The following is an 18988-nucleotide window of genomic DNA, read 5'->3' as shown; positions in this document are numbered from 1 at the left end:
CTTGATTATAATAGAAGTGTCTTTTTGGAGTTTATAAAGAGCTTCAGTTTGAGATTTTGTAGTATTAAATTTAACCCATCTTCTATTATTTTCCATGTTAGATATGGCTGAAAGTAGGGTTTTTTCAAAGATGATGACTTCCTTTGGGATTTTATTAGCAGGTGGACAAAAGGTAGATTTCTTTTTGAGTCCAGTGTTGTTTTGAGTCTCAGTAGGTGGATTGAGCGAAAAGAAAGTCTTGAGTTTTATTTACTACAGAATTCGATTGTCTCTGTTTTCAGTCTTGTAAAATCAGTATGTTTGACGGGAACAAAAGATAATCCTTTCTCTAGGATGCTTTGTTCATCTTCAGTTAGGGTTCTTTTAGATAGGTTGTAAACTAATGATGGGTCTAGTTTTTGTAGTTCTGTCGTCTGGTTGTCATCTCCCATGGTTGTGTGTTGAAACGTACTCTTCCTCTTGACCGTTGCTGGCCTCTCCCTAAAAAAGGAGTTTGTTGTTGTGGGCGTTGAAGGTTACCTCGTTGGTTAGTGTTTTTGTACCTATTCTCTAGTTCTCCTTCACTGCCACTGGATGAGGAGGATGTCTCCGAGAAGGTGATAACATTTTTAGAGGATCGACCTTGATATGTTGAGAGATATCTACGAGATTCTGGTTGTGAATAGAAATCAGTTTGTAGATAAGGGTAAATCTTTGGCAAGGAGAAGTTGCGTTTGTCCTTCTCAAAATTAAATGTTTTTTGATTAACCGTGTAGTCTTTGAATTCAAGGATCTCTTTCTCGACTTTATCCAGTAATGCTTTTGAATCAGTGATTGTCTGACTTGACTTAATTTGAATTTCCAAAGTTTCAATCTCTTCTAGTTGTTTTTTAGAGATGCGTTGGGCTGTTTCCACTGTAAGGACCATCAGGTCTCTGCTACATTTTGTCTCTATTAGGCTATAGCCTTTTTTGTAAATTGGATCTTCTGTGAAGATGACCGGAATGTTTTTGATTTGAAGTCCGCCGGGAATCGTACCGGTTTTGAGATGTTGTATTAGAAAGTGACCATGTAAATCGGTCCGGATTTGCTTCTTTTTTAATCTTAGGAGTTTGTCAGATTCATTCTGTTGCTGGGCCGTTATGCTCAGGGAGGCGGATGCAAATAGGGGAGGGGCATCCAACAGGTTTTTGATATGTTCTTCAGTATATGCAAACGTATCACTTTCAGACATCCTTTCACACAAACTAAAAATTTGTAGAAAATTGAAAATAAATGTGAATTAGTGAAGAGGAAGTGCCTAGTAGAGGGTTTAACTGTGAATTTTACACAGAGTGACCTCTCGCAGAAGTTCTTCTGCTAAGATAACCGTGACCAAAACTGGAGGTAGGCAGAAGGCAGTAGAGCTGAGCCTCTATGAGATTGAACAAGAAAATTGCTAGTACTGCACTTATTCTTTAGACTCCATATTATTTAGGAGAACACATTTTGACCTTCAGTGAGAATTGGAAAAAGGATATTTTGAAGTTCTAGAGTTGGATCTTGATTTATTTTCCTGTAGCATTGGATATCTTCCAGTTGCCTGGTGACTTCCCTTATATAGTCTTCTTTGTCTAGAATGACTATTGACCCACCTTTGTCTGCCTGCTTGATTATAATAGAAGTGTCTTTTTGGAGTTTATAAAGAGCTTCAGTTTGAGATTTTGTAGTATTAAATTTAACCCATCTTCTATTATTTTCCATGTTAGATATGGCTGAAAGTAGGGTTTTTTCAAAGATGATGACTTCCTTTGGGATTTTATTAGCAGGTGGACAAAAGGTAGATTTCTTTTTGAGTCCAGTGTTGTTTTGAGTCTCAGTAGGTGGATTGAGCGAAAAGAAAGTCTTGAGTTTTATTTTTCTACAGAATTCGATTGTCTCTGTCAGGTCTCCCCACTACTCCAAAAACGCTTGTCTCCAACCAAACAAAGGTAACTTTATTACTCTTCTTCAAACGAACAAACAATGCAAATTAGGGTCAGGGGCCCCTCCTGTAACTCATACAGGTGTCTCCTCTTTTACCTTACAGGTCCTGATGAGAGACCCATCAAACCATGGGTCTTGAAACGCGTAGACCTCTTTAAAAGACCACAAGAACGGCAAAAAACCTACAAATAAGAATTTTTTATAGACTAATATGTCTTGTTGAATTTTCTTTTCTCTGTGGTCCCAACAGAAAAGAGTGTAAAATACGTTTTTTAACGTGTTCATTTATTTTTTGATCGAATAGCCTGTGTGAATGTATGAGCTGGTAAGAATGTATGGTATGTGAGATTAGCATGAGAGTTGTGAGTGAATAATCGGTGTGGTGTGATTACTACGAACGTTTTCGTTTTTTGTGACAATCTGTTTTACAAAAATTGTTTCACTAATAGGAAGGTCTCAATTTCTAAAGAAATACTATTAAATATTGATTAATTCAAGTAAAAGAAAAATCTCTGACACTTTTTGTTTCATTTTCAAAATGTGTTCTCCTAAATAATATGGAGTCTAAAGAATAAGTGCAGTACTAGCAATTTTCTTGTTCAATCTGGTGCTTTAACAGACGGCATACTGGCAAGGGCAGCGCAAACCACAGCTGGGTGCAACGGGGCCATAAGGTGCTCCCTAAATTCCACTGAGAGACACATCATGGCAATGTGTTCTAGGTAGTCTTTGAGAGCCTCTTCATCAGGCATGACCCGTGAACAGTATAGGTCAGCATAGTATCTACGGAACCTGTCCGCAATGTGAGTGGTGTCACATAGCAATTGCTCCACCTCGTCTCCTTTGTCTCAGATACCTATAATCACTTGTGTGTCCCTTCTGGGGCACGCTGGCATCGCAAGGGAGGCTCCCAGTAGTTCTCCCTCCCCATATGTCTTTGCCCCAGCACATTTGCCCGGATGTTTAACTTCAGCATCTGCTGTTTTGTGGTATTCCACTATCTTACTTTTGATCTCACCCAGCACACTAGTGTCACCACTCCTCTTATGCCTGAGTTCCAGTTCTACTATCTTTTTATCTAAGTGTGTCAGTCTGCCCTGTAATGATCTGAGTACCCCAGCATGCTTGGCAAGTGCAATGCCTCTTATATATATACTTTGAATGCTTCCCAGGCTATGACAAAGTTGTCGACTGACCCAATGCTTATGGCGAAGTATTCCTCTATTGCTTGTGCTAATTCGGACTTGAACACCGGGTCTAACAGTGAGTAGGGGGGAAGCGCCAAGTAAATGCTGCAACCTGTGGGGCTCGGAGTTCTAAATCCAATATGACAGCCGAGTGGTCTGAATAAGTATGAGGGAGTTGCGTACACTCATTCACGTGGAATATCAAGCTCCTAGATATCAACCAGTAATCTATGCGGTGTGGATATCATGTACTAATGAGTAATGGGTGTATCCTCCGTCCCCTTGGCAGCGGTGTCTTCAGATGTCCACTAATCCTGTATTTTCTGCTATTTCTATGAGTGCCCTAGCAGCAGCGGATGGACAACGAGGAGGTCCCTTCGCACCATATAACCCCACCATCACCGACCTCAAATCATCTTTACGGCAGGTGGCAATCACAAATCTACAATCTGGGTTGGGAAATTCTTGCATCAGTCTTAACCTTGATCTTCTATCTGCCCATATTAAGACTTGTAAATGTGTGGAGAACCCTGCTGCATGATAATGACCTTGCAGTCGTCGTCTGGTAAACGCGTCACTGTCTAGTGGCAAGTGTGTTTCTTGCAATATACCATCATCTACCTTTTACCTTTTAAGATATGCAACGAATTTCTGGATTTTGCGTTGATCGTTCAGACCCCGTGTATTCCAGGTAATCACAATTTCTGCCTATGGAGCGGGTCCAACTCTACCTGGTCGACTCCCCTCATCACCTCTTTCTTAGTACTGGCTTTCGGTCATGCTTTGCTTGTGGTGGTGTTCCCCCCCACCCCCATGCTGTCAAACTTAAAACCCCTGTCCCATCCACGCTATGTGACCCCCCAACTATACATAGCTAGAACAAGGCCCTCCCCAGTCCTCCCCTGCAATCCCCAGACAAAAACAATAAATGTAAACTACAAATTACATTTGGTGGTGCACACATAGGGGTGAATATTACCGGCTGTCTAGACCCATGACAGACCCAGCCTCCCCATCCGATCAATAGTAGTGACAAGTCTCTGAATACACCCATTGTTAAGTTGGGAAAGGAAAATATTATGCACCAGTTCACAGAGCCGAGACAGGAACAAGTAACATGTAGAATCTTTGACCCCTCCAGGCCCATCTCATAATTCCGCTATCAACACAACATCCATGGGGCCATCAATGTTGGACCTGGCACTCTCGAGTTGTGGTTGTATGAACGCACATTAGCCTAGCCATCGCTAGTAGATGTCTGAACTTAAAGATAGGGGAAAAAAAGGGAGTGTCCTTTGGCTCACATCTCAGGTGTAACCTACATGGAGTCCAGTAGTTGAAAAGTCCAGCCTCCCTATTGCTTCAAGGCTTCTGTAGTTCCTGATCTCCCTACTTGATATAACTGTTCCTCGGCGTCCTCAGCCTCCTCATCCTGTCCAGAGACATTGCGCGGGGATCTCCTTCTATTGTTACTTCCCTCCCTTTGTTTGAGGAAGTGAGACACCTGTTGTGGGTCAGTGAAGTAGTGCGCCTTTCCTTCTGACATGATACGCAGTTTCGCCGGGTACAACATGCTGTACTCGAGTTGAAGGTCGCAAAGATTCCTCTTTTTTTTTTTTGCAAATCTGTTTTTATTAGTTTGTAGTTTTGGTAAAAGAAAACATGTTATGACAGCATACTTTACACACAGAGGGTCATAAGCATATACAGATTGGTAAGCCGTGCCTGCAGTCAAGAGAATATAACCTGCTGTCGGGTCATGCGCCAACCACCACCCGCTTAGGAGCCGGCTACATTGTCCTTATCAATTCTGGTGTCGTCACTTGAGAAGGGTCCATCGCCACCGCATACCAGCCACTGAGCCGTACATGGAAACTGATATCGCCCACACAACTTAGGCGTAAAAAAAAACCAGAAAAGTTACGTACAATGCAAAAGAAGAACCCATAACAGAGGCAGCGTGAGTTTGCTCCTTCCCCCTTCCTACCCTGACTCCCCCCACCCCCTGGATCGCCCCCCCCAGCTTCCACGGATGCAACTATCCCCAAGTTTTCGCAGATGCCCCGTCTTTAGGCCAGAGATAATAGGGGCTATGCTATCCCGTCAGCGAGACTGCCTGCACTGCGCCGCCGCTTGCGCTGTCATGTCTGACCACCCCTATGCAGCCCGTGGTACCCTCCCCGTCCAAGCGCCGGAGCTCAGCAAGCAACTGCTCCCAGTGGTCCACCATGGGCTCCCTCCGCAGCCCCAGAGTGTCCTCCCTACGGATGGCAGTCCCCTCCGCCCTGGCCCATGCCTGGAATGAGGAGCTCCTGGCCCCTGTGTGTGGTGGGTCATGCGCCTTCCATCTCTTGGTGATGAGGTGCTTTGCTACTACAAGCCCCAGGTCCAGGAATCGGTATGCTACCTTGTCTGTGGGCAATCTTGTAAATTGGTGTAAGATGTGTTCAGGCCAGTCTAAGGGTATGCTACGACCCACACTCCCCTGTAACAGCCCACTGACCGCCCTCCAATAGGTGCGCAACTCAGGGCAGCTCCACAGCATGTGCAAAAACCCTGCTCCCGGCACCGAGGGCAGAGCACGTCGTTGCGGTGGAAGTACCTATTAATCAACTCAGGTGTGAGGTAGGCCCTGTGAACTATGAACAGCTGGATTTGGCGGAACCGCATATTTCGGGGGATACGCACTGGGCTTTTAAGGACCCTCTCCCACTCCTTGTCCGCCAGTGGCCTCCCCAGGTCCAGCTCCCATTTGCCGCGGAGTGGGCCCAGACCAACCGCCGTGTGCTCCCGTAACGAGGCGGCGAACCAGCGGACCAGGTGCCCGCCCCTCCCCATGACGTGCAGGTATTGCATAGTTAGGTGCTGGCCAGGCTCCGTAGCGATGCTTCCCCATTTGGCGGTCAAGCTCGCCAGTAGTGAGCGGTGCGTAAGGAACCCGCCGGGTGGGAGCCCGTCCTCCGACACTAAGGTCTCATATGGTATCAGCTCACCGTCCCTGTATAGGTCCCCCAGTGTGTGCACATCTGCCTCCCACCAGCCCATCAGTGCGGGGGCCGCAAGTACCCCCCCACCTCCGGGGGAACCCTCTAGGGGTATTGCCGGCGCGTATGGAACAACAGCGCGCGTGAGGTACAAGGCCCTCCGGAAGCACCTATGCGCCACAGCCAGGAGGAGCGGCAGCCGTCCCGCAACTGCAGCCAAGTGGTGAAAAAGACTGGTCACACGTTCCAGCGAGTAAGGGGCTGACACCGTGGCTGTATCATCCCTGCCTCTATCAGCCAACCAGCGGGCAACCCATTGTAGCTGGGCTGCCAGGTAGTAGTGCTCAAAACATGGAGCCGCCAGACCACCCCTGTCCGTCGGGAGGAAGAGCTTTGCGAGCGCCAACCTGTGCCTGGCAGTGCCCCAAACAAAATCCCGCAGCATCCTATTGAGCCTACCAAAAAAAGGGGGGGGGGGGGGACATACAGCGGTAAATTGACAAAGTAGTACAGGAGGCGGGGGAGCATGACCATTTTGGCGAGCGCCACCCTGCCTGTGGTAGTCAGCGGGAGCGTGCTCCAAAAGGCCACCTGCGACCTGAGCGCCGTGACCACCCTCCCCAGGTTGCCATCGAATAAGTCGATCGGGCAGCGGTAGATTTGTATCCCCAGGTATCGAAAGGTGCCGTCCCTCCATTGAACCGGCGTGCCATTCAGGTGATAACCCGGGTCCGCAGTCCCCTCACTAAAAGCATACAGACAAGATTTACCCGCGTTCACGCGGAGTCCCGAAACAGTGCCAAAGGACCGCAACAACGGGGCCAGCTGCTCCGGCATACATCCCACATCCTTAACGTACACTAACAGGTCGTCCGCATAGAGCGACACCTGGTGAACAGCGTCTCCCAGCGGTATACCATCTCCCAGGGTCGTCCGCACAGCCGCCGCCAGGGGCTCCATCGCCAGGGCGAACAGCAACGGGGACAAGGGGCATCCCTGCCGGGTGCCCCAGCCCACCGATACCGACTCCGAGACATGGGGGCCCAGCCGAACACTGACTGTGGGGTTCCTGTAGAGCAGGTCGACCATCCGGAGGAACTCACGGTACGCCTTATAGTACTCCGCAGGCAATCCGTCCGGCCCCGGAGTTTTGCCCGTCGCCATTGATTGGATCGTCTCCCCAATTTCCTCTAGGGAAAGGGTCCCACTGAGCGCTGCGTTTTGCTCCCTGGTGGCCACAGGCAGGTGAATGGAAGCTAGGAACTCCTCAAGAAGGTGCCGTGAACCCGTCCCCTGAGCCGCGTACAAGTGCTTGTAGTGGTCCACGAAGGCCTGATGTATTTCGCGCAGCGTGTGTACCACCACTCTGTCCTCCCTGCGGATTGCTCCGATCCGATCGGGTCCCGGCGATCCTCCTGTCGGATGAGCCAGGCCGCCCTATCTGCTCTGGCGTATGTTCTGGCTGTGTGCGCCGCATAATTGTGACAGCGGAGCCGCTCCAGGAGCTCCGCGTGCTGCCCGCGGAGATCCTCTACACTACGTGAGTGTCTGCCCCCTCCTCCTTCCCTCTCGTACTGCAGGAGGTCGTCCTCAAGGCGCGCCAGGGAGTCCGAGAGGGCCCGCCGTATGTTCAACTGGGGCCCCAGGCAGTGCCCCCGAATGGCCACCTTATGGGCGTCCCACTCTACCAAGGCACTGCTCGCCGTCCCCTCGTTGGCGTTAAAGTACGCTAGTATAGCTGTACCAAGGGAGGAGCGGAACTCCGGGTCCTCCAGCGCGCTCGGCTGAAGTCGCCAGGTGAGCACCGGCAGGCGGTCCGCCACCCAGCCAATCCGAAGCCATAAGGGGTTATGGTCGGAGTGCGTCCGCCCCAGGTATTCCGACTGCTCGATAAGTGGGAGCAATGACCGGGAGCCCACTATCCTGTCCAACCGTACGTGCAGGTCGTGTACCGCTGAATAATAAGAGTATATCCTAGCCGTCGGGTGGAGTGTGTGCCACAAGTCCTGCAGCGACCAGTGCGTGAGCCAGTCTCCCAGCGCCCGGGCGTTGGACTCCACCACTCTGGCACGGAGGGGAGGGAAGGATCTGTCCAACTGGACATCCAACACCATATTAAAGTCCCCTCCCAGCATCCAGGGGAGCCCAGCATAAGGGTGTAGAAGCTGCGTCCATCTCGCCAAAAAGGAGGCCTGATCCACATTAGGCGCATATAGCGAGCCCAGCAACATCTCTTGGCCGTTCAGCTTCCCCCACACTAATGTATACCTGCCCTCCCGATCCACCACCACCTCTTTGCAATCGAAAGGGACGCCTGCTCGCACCCAGATCAGCGTGCCCCGCGCATGCGCCGAGTAAACGGTGCCGTACGTTTGTCCTCTCCAGCGCCTAGAGAGCCTGCCCAGTTCTGTCGGGGACATGTGCGTCTCCTGTAGGAGGGCAATCCCAACGGAGTGTCGCTGCAGATAGGAGAAGATGGCATAGCGCTTGGACGGCGTGTGCATGCCCCGTATGTTCCAGGTCACAATGTTAGTGTGCGTCATCGCAAAGCTAGGTGAGCAAGTCGGGCTGGGGGCAGAGCGTCCGCGCCAGGGAGGGGGGTGGGCCACAGTCCGGGGGGAGCATGTCAATGCGCTGCCATGTAAACAATGTAACCAAGATGAACAGTGTAACAAGTAGGGCATATTCCCAACGGGGCATCCGTCCAAACCTCAGAAACGCTAAGTAGTATTAGACTATTGCAGTGTGGTGACTGATGGGGTTCGTGTAATCGTAGCGACCTGCTGGCACTAGTACCCCTCCCCTATCCCCACTGGAAGAGGAAGGAGCAGCATCGTGTCCGGAGCTGAACTGCCGCGCAGGCCCAATGCAAACCCCAGCGGGAGGCGCCCGCAGGTGTAACGTCTGGTGGCGCGCGCCTTGCGCAACCCGCCCCCACGAGGCCAGGCGCTCCCAGTTCTGACCCTATATCCCCCCAGGAGGACCCAGGGCCCCAGAACCACCCAACACATTGCCACGGCATACACGCGGCCCCAGTTCAACATACGTGGACCCTGCCCAAACTTCGACATCCTGACATCTCATCACACAATCAGGTCCGCAGTCTGCGGGGCACCACTGGCAGAAGCAAGTCTTCAGAGACCACCGTGGACGGGGACGACGCCCCACTCGCTCCCGGTGCATTGTGCGTGCAGGCCTCCATTCGGTCACTGGCGGGTGATGTCCCAAGCGTCGCCACCGCCTCCAACACCTCCCGCCGCTCCATCCGGATTCTCTCCGACAGGTGCCACCGATCCCGGCCGCGCCGGTTGCCGTGCCCCCCGGTGCCCACGTCGTCTGGATCGCCTCCCCGGGCGGCTGTCGACATCCGAGCCAGCAGGCCTCACCCCCGTCCACTGCCCCGACTCCTCCAGCCAGTCCCACACGTCTGCCGGGGAGTCGAAGAAGCGGGCACCTTCTTTTGCAACCGCTCGCAGGCGGGCCGGGAACAGCAGAGAGTATGGTAGAGCCAACTCCCGAAGCTGGCTCTTCACCACTATGTAATGACTTCTGCGCTGCTGCACGGCTGCGGTGTAGTCCGGAAATAGCATGACTCGGCTACTGCCCACGGACAGGTCACCAGACTTTCTAGTTTCGCTTAGAACCGCATCCCTGTCCCGATAATTTAGGAGCTTGAATAGGAACGGTCGGGGCCGGGCCCCCAGCTTGGGCCTCTGCGCCGGCACCCTGTGCGCCCTTTCCACAACAAAGTGCTGAGATAACACCCCCTGAGGCAGGAGGTCCCGCAACCAGTTCTCCACATATTGCTCTGGGTGCTTACCCTCCACTCCTTCCGGGAGACCCACTGCGCGGATGTTATTGCGCCGTGAGCATCCTTCCGCATCGTCAACCCTGTCTTCGAGCGCATGGACCCGGTCCAGCACATCGTGCAGGGCTGCGCTATGACTCCGGGTAACAGGTTGTAGCTCCTGAAGCGTCTGACCATGTGACTCTACTCTCTCGGCCAGTTTGCGATGGTCAGCGTGAAGGAGGGTGAAGTCGGATGTGACCTTGTCAATCCTTGTTTCGAGGGACGCCCTTGTCTGATCCAGGGTAGTGCCAAGTCTCTCCACCGCCGCGAGCATGGTGTCCATTTTAGTCGAGAGGGCCGCCGCTTGCGACTCCGTATCTCCCCCCGACCAGCCCTGCGCGGGGTCCAGGCTCCCAGCACGCAGCTGGCCCTGCTGCGATTTGTCGCGAAGTCGGCCCATCGCTTACTGTTGGGCAGTCGGCATTCACAGCTCGTCTCCGGGCGTCGTGTACACAACCGGGCGTGGGCCCTCCAATCCCCGCCGGCACTCAGCTCCGCTCAGCCGCCGGAGCTATACTCACTCCCCAGGGCCCAGCCGCTGGGCCGCAGTCAGCAGGAGGAGGACTGGGGATACCCCACAGCCCGCAGCAGCAACAGGCTCCAGAAGGGAAGCACACCGGCAGTGTTCCCCCAGGCCTCAAGGGGCTCCCAGAATCGTGCCCCTAGTTCCCCTTAGGGCATCGCACCACCGTGCCTGCTCACTGATGCGTCGGTTAGCCGATGTCCAGCCCAGTCCCGTTCTGGCCCTGCCAGGTACACCCGACCGGTGCCCGCCAGCAGACCGCTGTGCGCCAAGGCTCGCTCGCTCTGCGTCGTTGCAGCTGTACAGCCACTAGAGCGCTAGGCAATCCAGGCGCTGGAGCCCCGTCGGCCAGCTTCACAACAGGGGCCCCGCTCCCAGGGACTCTACGCCCAGCACCCCAGGTCACAATCACTTGCGGAGGCTCCCCACCACTCCAGTGCGTGGCTCCTGGCGGCCCCTACAATGTCCGGTACACCACCCTCCGCCACGGCCTCGCACAAAATGGCGCTTCCCAGGAAATGGCGCCTGCCGCTGCCAGTACCGGGCCTCAGTGTCCGCAACGGGCAATCCACGCCTCGGCCTCCGGGCTCTCCGGGCACTCCAGGCGCGCCTCTGCACCCCTCCTATGCAACAGGTGGCCTCTCCTAGCCACCCCAGTCCAGGTTCCGCTACTCGTGCCGCTCAAGCTCAGGGCCCCTCCTCTCCACACGGCTCGCACCCAGGCACTCCGGGCTCACCACAGCAGGCCCCAGGTCGCAGCTCACCGAGCTGTCTAGGCCTCGACGGCGGCCCCCGCCACTCGGGGCCGCAGACTTCCCCGGACTCCAGGCACGCCGTCCCCAGGGGGCCGCAGCTCCTCAGCGCTCCGCCGCCGAGCACACCACAGTGCGCAGCATACTCCCAGCTTGCAGACCGGGGCGTCACACTTCACTGCACTCCACGTCGCGGGGGCCCTCCGCAGCACTGCAGCACCCGGCAGGGCTCCTACCAGTCTGTGTCTGCCGGCGACGTCAGCTCGCAGCCTTCAGGGCACCTCGGCTGCGAGGGGAAGGGACCTCTCGTGCAGCGCCGTCCCCCGCTCCGTCTCCCGGCACTATCGCAGGGTCCCGCGGCCGGCCCCGCCTCACAGGCCGCCGCGCGCTTCCTCTCCTCTCAAGCCCCGCCGGGTCGCGGCTCCTCACAATCGCCGCTCGCGGGGCTACGCCAGCTCCTCTGCATTGCCCCACACCGGGCCCGCGTCCAGCTGCCACGATCTGCCCCCTCTCAGGATAAATGGCAGGATATCCAGGAGGTAACGGTCGGAGCCTCCGTCGCTCACGTCCGCCATGTTGCCCGGCTGGCCACGCCCCCCGTCGCAAAGTTTCCGCTTGACTGGAATAAACAGCCGACGCGCCTCTTGGACCTGCTGTGTAAAATCAGGATAGAACGACAAGCTCTTTCCCTCATACTGCAGTGTTTTGAGGTCACGCACCTTGCATAACGCTGCGTCTCTGTGATTTAGAAGTCGGGTTCACCCCAGGGATAGATTTGGACGCCAGGGAACGATGGGCTTGCTCCACCACAAAAATCTCCGAGAAGGTTCCCCCTCCCCCCCCAGCACCATAGTCAGTAGTCGTTCCACATATTGCTTCATATTTCCTGTGTTGGTTGTTTCGGCTACTCCCACGATGCGTATGTTATTCCACTGGGAGAAAGACTCCAAATCCTCCGTCTTGATCTGCAGGATCTGCAATACCTTTTCCATCTTTTTGTGTGCCGTTGACTCTGCTGTTAACACATCTTCATTATCAGACACTCTCTTTTCCACCGTGTCGAGTCTCGCTGTATGTTTGTCCACCTGCTAAGTCATTCTGTCCCTGTGGAATGAGAGAGTATTTATTTTACCATCGATCTTAGTCAAACTATGCTGCATAGCTGTGAGCATCTGCTTCAATTTGCGGTCTGTAGGAGGCTCATTGGTCTCTGATGGGAAACAACTTTACAACGCAGTCATTACATCTCACTACCTTTACATAGCAGTCATTACATTGCAACATCCTTTACATCGCATGTCATTACAACGCAGCCATTACATCACATGTCACTACAATGCATGTCACTACAATGCATGTCATTACAACGCATGTCACTACAACGCAGGCATTACATCTCAAGTCATTACAATGCATACCATTACAACGCATAGTACCCTCACGCTATCCAACACTTACCCTACTGTTGCACTCACTGGAGTTAGAATAGTAATTTCTACCCCTACACTATCCAACACTTACCCTACTGTTGCACTCACTGGAGTTAGAATAGTAATTATTACCCCTATACTATCCAACACTTACCGTAAATGCGATGTAATGGTACGCATTGTAATGGTATGCGTTGTAAAGGTGTAATGCGATGTAATGGAATGCGTTGTAAAGGTAGTTTCTGAAAATGCTATGTAATGGCATGCGATATAAAAGAATGCGTTGTAAAGGATGTTGGGATGTAAAAACTGCGTTGTAAAGGCATGCATTGTAAATGTATGCGTTGTAACGTCATACATTCATCTCTGATCCCGTCCCCGCAGAAGTCATGTCAGCTTGGAGATTTTATGCGAGTCAAATTGAAGTTTGGGTTTTGTCTTGTCCATCTTACCCATCTTGTGTGAAAATGATGGCCTGCTCCACCGAGAGGTGGGATGTGTCGTCACAATAAGCCGATTGTTGGGCAGTAGAGACACTCTGCTAGGGCGACTTTTCTCAATTGCAGTGAGTGGAATCGCTGCACAGGTTACGTTTGCTCAGCAGGACCATGTTCCACAGTAGGCCCAAGGCCTTGCCTCCCGCCAGTTCACCTCTTGCTGTGTAGTAGGTCGCTAAGCCCCAATTTACTTCCGAGGTCGACTCGCCCGCCTCTCCAGTCCAGCAATAGCATATGGTCACTAGCACTCTCAGTGCTTAGGGGACAAACTCCAGATATTTGCGATTGCTTAGGACGTGCTGGCTGCTCTCGAGGTGGGCACGCGGCAATGCAGCCTGCCTTAACAGGGGCTCTGAATCCAAGCGCGCTGGTCCTCCTCACCCCTCCGTTCTTCAGGAACTCGGGATTGTACACACTGGACTACCCCAGCAGATTGGCACAGCAGCGTGTTCACGACTGGCTCCCGAGGTCCAAAACAAGGAGAGTTCCTAGCCTGCATTGTTTAAGGCCTATTTGCACAGATTCCAATTGCTATTTCTGTGCCAGCCTCGCCCGCACAGTAGCAATGCAACTGGGTTTGATCCAGTAAGGTCTGTTAGTAGAGAGGGATCAATTTCAAAACACAATAATACTCTTAGCCCCAGCTTAGCCATTATTCAACATATGGGGCCAGATGTACGACCTGCCAATTTGAGACTCGCTAATTGGGATGCACAACAGTGTCTGAGACACTGTTTGCGATTCCCAATAGGGGCGCAAATTGCATGCCTCATGCATATTAATGAGGCTATGGGGTCAGCAGACCTCCATGTTTGGGACTGCTTTTAAATAAAGCAGTTTTTTTTTGTTTTTTTTTAAAATGCAGCCCGTTTTCCTTAAAGGAAAACGGGATGCATTTAAAAAATAAAAATTAAACTTTTCCGTTTCATTTTTTAAAGGCAGGCAGTGGTCCCTGGGACCAATGCCTGCCCTTAAAAAAAATGTATGCAGGCATTCACAAAGGGGAATGGGTCCCCTGGGGACCCCTTAATGTTTGCGAGTGCTTTCCCACCCTTCTGAGAAGGGTGGTAAACTGCGAGTGTTTTGCGACTGCAATTGAGGTCCCAAAACATTCTTACATAGCTTAAGGAGTCACTATTAGGAAGGGACGCCCTTGGAATGCCCCTTGTTAATATCGAGTTGCTAATCCTATTTTGCGAGTCACAAACTGATCTGCGACTCGCAAAATAGGATTAGTACATGGGCCACAAGTTTTTTGCAGGCGAAAACGGGTCTAAAACCCATTTGCGCACGCAAAAAACCTTTATACATCTGGCCCTTAGTTTGAAAGAAAGCACAACATACACATCAATCTCATGTGCTTGAGTATTTATCTCAAATATTTTTCATACTTATTGACACTCTCTAACCTGCTTTTGTCAAAGGCACTCCGTAGCTCTACTGGATTTGGCGAGCTTTGATGAAAGCGGGTTCGGGTTCACTTTCTACGTACTATAAAGGGCAAATAAGTAAGTGACACTCCACTCTGCTCCGCTCTTCCCGATACCTGGGAGACAAAACTTAAATATTTTATATTCATTGTTTTCAGACACTTTCCCCGGTCTAAGGTGAAGATCGAGACGGCTCTGAGAGGGACGGTTTCTTGACATATGGACCTATACCCTTTAGCTCTGAATGAAAGAGTTTTCCTTTAGCCCGGAGGATGAACTCCTAAAAAGAGTTTTTACAACCTCATTCTATTTAAGGGCAAGGACAATTCATTAGAGGGAGTTATTTAGACTTGCCTTAGCGGAAAAGTCTTCTTTGAACTCCTACGGCTTTTTGTCAGTTTGTGTTGTGACCAGTATTGATTACGTTTTTTGTTATCTATTTGTTCTTTTATGTTCTGATTGTACCAGATGGACTTGATTGATATTAAGAAAATGATAAATAAGTATGAGAAATATTTGAGACAAATACTCAAGCAAATGAGATTGATGTGTATGTTGTGCTTTCTTTCAAACTAAATGCTGATTACTGGCCAGGTGTGGGCTCTGAGTATTATTGAGCCTCCCCGCACTGTCACAGGCCTCACTTCCAGACAGTGCTGATATATCAGCCCGGCCTTGAATGTCTAGTCAAATTGCGTCCTGCAGGCCGTGCCCCCAGGCCGCAGCCACTCACCTCTTCTCCAGTCCCACGGGGCCCCGTCTTCACGTCGTCCCCGCGACTCAGGCAAACACAGCGCCTCCAGGTTCAGCCCGCCAGCAGCTAGGAGAGAAAGCGCAGAGGCAGGATGTTCTTTTTCATAGTTCAACCACCTCCAGAATCATGGCCCCACAGTGCGCTACCTGGGCGGCAGGCCTTTACTTCCTGGCCCGACCGAATTTGTCACTCCCCGCTGCTCGCCCGAACTCGCCGTCAGGACCGCAAGCAGCTCAGGGGCAAGGCATCGAGGGGAACATACTCTCGGGTGCGTCTTGTTGCTGCGGGCATCAGGATTATGTAGGATGGGTGTCTGGGTCTCCGGAGCCTCACACATAATTGTGGCCATCTTGGAGCCAGGCAAGCTCCACCCCTTTAATCAGCAAGAATTGATGACAGTGCATTCAGAGTGAGGGCAATACGAGGGAAATACGAGGACGCACATTTCAAACTCTGAAAGCCAGTAGGGCGTGGCACTTTAAAATTTCAGCTATCCATGTTCTGTAATTCCACTTCCAGAGCCCTCAGGTTGGCAAAATCCTTAGGAATGAGGAGGAATTATCATACTAATGACTTTGCAAGAAGTGATATTACATGACCTTTGATACTGAGGTCATCACAGAAAGTCACATCAGTAAAATGATAAAATGCTTACAATAACTTTAATCAATAAGTTAACACCAAAACATCCCTGAAACGAGCAAATAAGTGAAAACTACACTGAATGGATAATACGCACAGCTGTCCAGATGACCCATGGGTAAGGAGGTATGTGAGGTACATATTCTTATGTGCAGAGAAACTGCTGTGCGGAAAGTAGTTGTTTTTGAATTAATATTTTTCAGACTTTGTTTTGGTGTGTTTTTTAGATGCTTCCATAATATCTGCCTCATGCAGACGGAATGGTGGAGGTTGGGATTCGTCCGCTTCTATTGGGTCTGGAAGAGAGGCAGGAGAAGGCGGGTCAGACAGAAGACTGTAACCCACACTTCCGCTCCTTCAATCTGGGCGTGACCTGATAATACAGTGGAAGCGAGTGCTTCCCCTTATGATGAAGTAATAGTGGGCAAACAATTGTTGTGTTTCCACTGTTATTCGGTATGAGCAGTGAAAATTTATGAGCGCATAAAAAGAAGGATCATAAAGCGATTGCTGGCCCATTCAAAATTGTCTGGTGGCTTAAAATGTGAGGTGATCGTGAGCGTTCGGGCTAGGACGAATGGTCAACTGTTGATTTTTTACAAACCTCAGCCTTAAGTGTCTCCGATCCTGGGATGACTTAAATGGATCATAATGCCAACGAGGGTAAATGTGTCTGAGTTTGGTGCTCATCCCATTTCATGGTACACATAGCTTTTTATGGCCAATCAATTGGCCAATCAATTGAACATGCTTTATCAGTGTCACTTGGTATACTTTAAGCATGATGTGCGGCTTGGGTCTTTCCATAAACTTTAAATAGTTGCCTTATATAAAAGGAAAAAGCCATTCAGTGACCCTATCAGCTGAAGTAGAGGGTGGGGAAGGGTTCTCCAATTCTCCAGTGAGTTTCCGAAGCAATGACTTTCTGGTAGCTGAACCATACTGTGCCCTAGGGGATTTGTGGATATTGAAAACCTTTAGCATTTGAAGAGCATTCTGTGAGAACTTTATTGACAACAATACATTTTCCAAATTTGCCCAACTATACAGAATGCAAGTTTGTTCATATTTCTCAATTTTCTATAATTTATATTTATGGAATACTTTACTTTTTATACAGGAAAGCTTTTTCATGTTAGAGTTTTGAGTATGTGCTGTGATTTGTGTATTTAGTTGAGCTTAGCACTCTTCTGGCATTCTCATAATGGAAGCTGGTGCAGCCCTATTGGGTGATGAATAGTAAAACAGTGCTATACCTTTTGGGGTTAATATAGTCATGTGAGTAAGAGTCTGTTGCACTTTTGAAAGACACCTCATTGTCAAGTCTTTATTCCCTGTGTGCCTCTAGTGACCCTAATACATGTTTGCAAAGATCTCATTATCTATTTTCAATGTTTCTTCCAGCTAAATAAGAAGTTTGGGAATGTCTTCAGCTTCCAACTGGGTTGGATTAACCTGGTGGTTGTGAACGGGTATGATGCTGTCAAGGAGGCTCTTGTCGCCAAATCTGAGGAAACTGCGGATCGCCCACCCATGCCACTTCTGGAGAATCTGGGATTCAAGAAAGATTGCGAGGGTGAGTATGAATGAAGGAGAGGACCATGTGCTTTTTAAGTATATTACAGATCAGGGGTGCGGGAGTTCAGTAATGCTACATTGCCCTCAAGATCAGAGCACTTTCTAAAAAAGCAGCTTTGCAAAGGTAGTGATTTTTAATGAATACATTTATCAAAAGAGAATGCTCATGCCTGTGGATGGCCCCTCAATCCTCATGTCCCAGATACCCAGAGAGCGCTCTCATGTTATTGGCGAGCATGACAAGGCAATTCAACGACCTGTGGGAGCATATGCCGTAATGTATTGAAAAAGAGTTTTTAAATTACTAATCAAGAAGGAAATGTTTGTTTCACACAGAACAATACTCAAGCGTTAACCACTATCTGATGAAATTTTGCTTATATTTGTATTACAATATTTACTCGTTGGGACACAGGTATGCTAAGTTAGTTTCTCGCCAGTGAAGGCTTTTTTTCTGAAATGGACTGGGAATTATAAGAGAATTCAGAATAAATGGCAATAATAGAATAAAATAATGGAAAAATGTACAATGAAACTGCAAACATATACATACTTGAAAATATAGAAATTAAAACTGAGTTGATCTGCCATTTGTAGTCCACCTCTACCAAGACAGATGTTGTTGGGTGTATCAAGTTTGAGGGAATGAACCATGCAATTGTCCCACCCCAATGAATACTTAAGTGCCAAGCTTGCTTTACTTGCTTACTTTGGTATTCTGTTAATCTTTTCTGTCACTCACATGGATTGACGAACAATGGCCTGCTTCCCTCATGCTCTCCTTTACACCCTTTGTGGTAATATAAACTCATTTGAGTATTCTATGCCCATTCAAGTGAAGTACTTGTTCTCTGCAGTCAAATTTTTGAGTTACCCCTTGTAGTTACTTGAGCATGCTACCCATGGATTCCACAAGACTGACAGGGGTAGGATAAGATCCCTTCTCCTGTTTCTGGCTTGTCGCTGCTCAAACCGGGCATAGGGGAAGCAACATTCACATCAGTTAAAGAGAACACATTCAGGGGTACCCATATGCACGCAAACAATGCCTGGATACATAGAAAAATACACAGGAAGTTAAAGAGAACTCACATTGAAAAGTTACCACAGGATGATGTGTATGGTTGCAATTTTTTCAAATATCTGATGGCACTTCATTCTTTTTCAGCCAAAATGAAACGTGGCATTTTTCTTAGATATTTATCCACGACCGTGTCAAAATCGTCTCAAAAACTTAATAAACTACAAATGCTACTGAGTCAGGAATAATCCAGTTATTGCTGTATTTCTTTAATACGACACATCTTTAATTATTAATTTATTTATTTCAGTAGTATTTCCACTTAAACACTACAACCATAAAAAATCATCTTTTTAAATGTCATACAATTACAGGACTCTTTAAAACAATATTCAA

At 49.8% G+C, this 18988-nt stretch overlaps 1 protein-coding gene across 1 annotated transcript in view; it reads left to right on the top strand.

Annotated features, from left to right (window-relative positions):
- Positions 1-18988, top strand: part of LOC146833576 (cytochrome P450 2D17-like) — a 227833-nt gene that overhangs the window by 38126 nt on the left and 170719 nt on the right. The window contains exon 2 of the mRNA XM_085601433.1: positions 17398-17569. Coding sequence (XP_085457559.1) covers positions 17398-17569 — 172 coding nt within the window. The remainder of the gene's footprint in view (positions 1-17397; positions 17570-18988) is intronic.

The sequence above is a fragment of the Triturus cristatus genome, chromosome 4_2, assembly GCF_964204655.1.
Source record: "Triturus cristatus chromosome 4_2, aTriCri1.1, whole genome shotgun sequence".
NCBI classification, from domain to species: Eukaryota; Metazoa; Chordata; class Amphibia; order Caudata; family Salamandridae; genus Triturus; species Triturus cristatus.
Note: the sequence above shows the minus strand (reverse complement) of the source record. Positions and strands in the feature narration are given on the sequence as shown.